Source organism: Doryrhamphus excisus, chromosome 12 (genome assembly GCF_030265055.1).
Source record: "Doryrhamphus excisus isolate RoL2022-K1 chromosome 12, RoL_Dexc_1.0, whole genome shotgun sequence".
Classification (NCBI taxonomy): Eukaryota; Metazoa; Chordata; class Actinopteri; order Syngnathiformes; family Syngnathidae; genus Doryrhamphus; species Doryrhamphus excisus.
Window position 1 is genome coordinate 13,139,155 of NC_080477.1, and position 3,661 is coordinate 13,142,815.

Sequence of the window (3,661 nt, forward strand, 5' to 3'; positions counted from 1 at the left end):
CCAATGTAAGTACATTCACAGGTTGTGGTCTTAACAGTGTATAGTGTCTTTGTATTGTAGTGCATATAGCCATTTTTATGCTTGAACATGCTTAATTTGGAGAAGACAAGAAATTGTAGTTTGCTTAAATATGCATTTTTTTAAACTAATAATGAGCCATAGTCAACCACAAAACTACTTCATTTTGTGCTTAATGCACATTTTATATTAATGCCAACTGAAACTTGGAACACATTGGCAGTATCACATGTTAGTTTATTATTCCAAACAGTTCACGGGTATTTAGGTCTTGCCCCAGTCCAGGGCCTTCATGAACTCATCCTCTGTGAATGACAGCAGCTTGGCAGCTTCGAGATGCATCTGCAAAAAAAACAAAAACAATTCAACATTCAGCCTGAGTTTTTAAGCTTTTTTTTTTTACCACGGTAGAGAAACTCACCTTTTGTCTTTTGAGAATATCAATCAGCTTGAATTGTTTCTTCAGTCCGACGATAAGTTCTGTTTTCTGTTTTTTTAGCAGTTTGTTTTCTGCTAGTAGATTTTCACAAGTCTGATGTTCTTCATTTGTCTTGTCCTTTATTGATGGAAAATATGGATGTCAGTAGTACATTTTTCATCACAACATGGATTCATTTGCTGGACCTTTATTAACAACACTGATGAAATGATGCTGTTCCTTCAAGGTATAAAATGTGTTTTAAACATGTCTGAATGAAAAAGAGAATATCATGCTTGCCTTGTTCATCTGTTTGGTTTTGTTAAGCTCTGACTTTAAGCGCTCCACCTCCTCCAGTGCTCTGCTGAGTCGAATCTCCACAGTGTTGTGGACGGTCGCGCCTTGTTTGTTGGATTTATTCAGCTTCTCTATTTCCTACACATACAAACATAACATTGGAAGTCAGGTGACATTTAGACTGTATTAGGTTGTGCTCATTGGCATTGATACCAACCTTTTGCAAAGCAGACACTTGCAGGTGAAGGCTGTCACATTTGATGACAGCCTCGTTCTCGGATGCTTTCAGCTTGTCGATCTTCGTCTGCTGAATGTTGACCGTCCTCTGCAGCTTGACTCGGTCCTCCTCCAGCTGCCGGATTTTTGTATTCAGCTTCATATTTTCATCATCCTGAAGTGTAAAACAGTGAAAAAGTGTTACCAATAATGAGCATGGTCTCCATCTAGTGGCAAAAAGTGGCAGTAATATTTGATATGAAATACTGTAGTTCAGCACCTTATTTTGTCTTTCACTCATAAGCTGATCCATTTCCTCTTGCATGATCTTTATGTTGGCCACCAAAGCATGTATTTGTGCAGATGAAGCACCTTAACAAAATTAAAAACGATTATACATACACCTTGTAGCTAATGTTGATTAAAGCGAAAAAGCATATTGACATATTTGGCTGCTTAAATGGTAAAATTTTCTAGCGCAACTAATAGAGGTACTTTATTTTTTAATGTCATTACATCATTGTACTCAGTATGGTTGTTACAGTTTTGACTTTTGGGAATTATCTCATTTTGGGTTACAACGCCCAAAGGTTGTTAAGGTAAATTAAGTGTATGTATCTTAAGTACTTTTATTGCACTATATAGATGTAGTATTCACTGAAAATGAGTACACACAGCTCGGAGACCGGAGTTCAATTGCACCCTCGGCCATTTCTGTGTGGAGTTTACGTGTTCTCCCCGTGTGTGCATGGATACTCCCACATTCCAAAAACATGCTAGGTTAATTGACGACTCCAAATTGTCCATAAGTATGAATGTGAGTATGAATGGTTGTTTGTCTATATGTGCCCTGGGCTTGGCTGTCGACCAGTCCAGGGTGTACCCCGCTGAGTGAAATGAAGCCACATACCCTTGCCTTTGTTGTCGCCATCATTGAACACATTATTATCAGAGTTCAGCTTGTCCTCCATGTTTCGTATGGTTTTTGCCAGGAAGGACTCTGCGGGATCTGCTACACTTGCTAAACCATCTCCACAAACTCTGAAGGTCAAGAAAATAAAGTTTAAATGTTTTTTTGTGATGAGAAACCCCAGTAATTAGACTTGTGTCTTCATATTTTAACAACTCACTCAGTTCTTCCTTGCGATGCTGATCTCACCCGCCTTTTGCTGTCCACCTAAAAACATGTAAACCTTATACACACCATAGATCAAGTGAAATAATGTACTAAAAAAATTTTCTCTTGTGGCTACCCTCTCACGGGGCCTTTGCACAGGCGTGAGTCGATCCTTGGCTTTACTGAAAGGAATGTAAAATATAAGATACAACAAACAATATTTTTAGAAAAGTCTTCATTTGCGATAATTTCAGGTGATCACCTTGCTGCTTTTTCATCCTCCATATCCTTGAGTGGGGGTGTAGCTGAAGTTTTCGAAAGAAACTCATCCCGTTCTTTCTGCGGTTCAACAAAAAGGGGAAAGCTTTCACACAGCATCACAAGTATTACTTTTAAAGTAGCACCATTATTTTAAAATACTACCTTAAGTTGATCTTCTTGCATTGCTAGAGTTGCTGTTTTAGCTTCCAGTTTTGCATTTAGCAGCCTGAAGGAATAAGAAAATAACATTCACTGTAGTTGGTTCTTCCTGATTATGAACTATTTGTCATCTGTACAGTGGTGTGAAAAAGCTTTTATAATCAAAACATAGCATAAACATGTGCATCAAAACAAACAACAGAGCAGCACAATTCTCATACCTGTATTTCTCCTCCTTTGCCAAAAGGTAACCAGCAGGCATCTTTGGTGTTGATGTGACCTTCAAATCTCACCTGAGAGAATACAATAACCTAATAATAAAATAATCTATAACTACAAATACTATAAATGGAACATCGCAATACATTTCATGTAGCTAAACATTAGACTGTATAAAAAGTGCTCACTGGCTAGGCTATGCTACAAAGAGGCTAAGCTAACCATGTCACGTTAGCTTATTTATTAACTGCATGAATATAAACGTTTACTAGCACCACACCTAAACGTATCTAAATGTATTTCTAATCAAGTAATGTATTGAGCTAACCTGCCTGACGACAGACTGGACTTGTGTACAGAATCTCCTCCGTACGCGAGTTCTCGTTGCCTAGCAACTACTTTAACAGACCGGATAACTACGGTGGCCGAAATCGGTAACTCTAAACTGGTTCCAGTGTAACATATGTCAAATGTAAATAAACAATATACGATAGAATACTTAAAACTATACTATATAATAGCGTTTTAGTTTGCATATTTTGTGTTTGCACCTATAGGTTCCAATAAGGATAACGTTTTATTCGTCATTTCACTTACCTTCCGCACAAAGATGGATTTATCACGTGGACGTCGTTTACGTGAATCACCAAGGAGATTCATGTCCAAATTAAAAGTAATATTTAAAACATCACTTATGCTGTAAGTAACGTTGATGGGAAAGACTAGTAATTTCTTTAAAAAAAATGAAACATTACATTGAATGACACGTGAAGAGAGAGTTAAACGTTTGGTTCCATAACAATACTGTATTTGCTATTATAAGCAATGGAAATGAAAATAATAAAAATAATAATAAAATAAAATAATGTTGGGAGGTTTACCACGCACCACGTTCTGCTTACGCGTTGTTTTTATTGTCACGCGCCACCACTGCGCATGCGCACGGCTGACAGCTA

At 37.5% G+C, this 3,661-nt stretch overlaps 1 protein-coding gene across 3 annotated transcripts; it reads right to left on the reverse strand.

Annotated features, from left to right (window-relative positions):
* Positions 1 to 234: 234 nt before the first annotated feature.
* Positions 235 to 3,598, reverse strand: tex9 (testis expressed 9). 3 transcript variants are annotated; one of them, XM_058088474.1, is made up of 12 exons: positions 3,303 to 3,598; positions 2,708 to 2,779; positions 2,490 to 2,553; positions 2,329 to 2,405; positions 2,203 to 2,248; positions 2,080 to 2,126; positions 1,860 to 1,990; positions 1,230 to 1,321; positions 951 to 1,124; positions 737 to 871; positions 440 to 574; positions 235 to 360 (listed from the first exon to the last, which is right to left on the reverse strand). In XM_058088474.1, exons 2-12 carry the CDS (start codon positions 2,746 to 2,748, stop codon positions 283 to 285), a joined length of 1,020 nt encoding a protein of 339 aa, XP_057944457.1. In that variant the 5' UTR covers positions 2,749 to 2,779; positions 3,303 to 3,598; the 3' UTR covers positions 235 to 282. The 3 variants fall into 3 exon arrangements, with proteins under 3 accessions (XP_057944457.1, XP_057944456.1, XP_057944458.1); XM_058088473.1 differs by lacking the exon at positions 3,303 to 3,598 and adding an exon at positions 3,034 to 3,287; XM_058088475.1 differs by lacking the exon at positions 3,303 to 3,598 and adding an exon at positions 3,034 to 3,092 and having other exon boundaries at positions 2,708 to 2,797.
* Positions 3,599 to 3,661: the final 63 nt, after the last annotated feature.

What these genes read in the sequence shown, in the direction of transcription:
- tex9 (XM_058088474.1), bottom strand. Translation starts at nt 2,748, where the DNA reads ATGCCTGCTGGTTACCTTTTGGCAAAGGAGGAGAAATACAG. An exon ending in TGCAAGAAGATCAACTTAAG is followed by an intron (nt 2,406 to 2,489) that starts GTAGTATTTTAA and finishes GTTGAACCGCAG; the next exon opens with AAAGAACGGGATGAGTTTCT. An exon ending in ATATTCTCAAAAGACAAAAG is followed by an intron (nt 361 to 439) that starts GTGAGTTTCTCT and finishes TTTTTTTTGCAG; the next exon opens with ATGCATCTCGAAGCTGCCAA.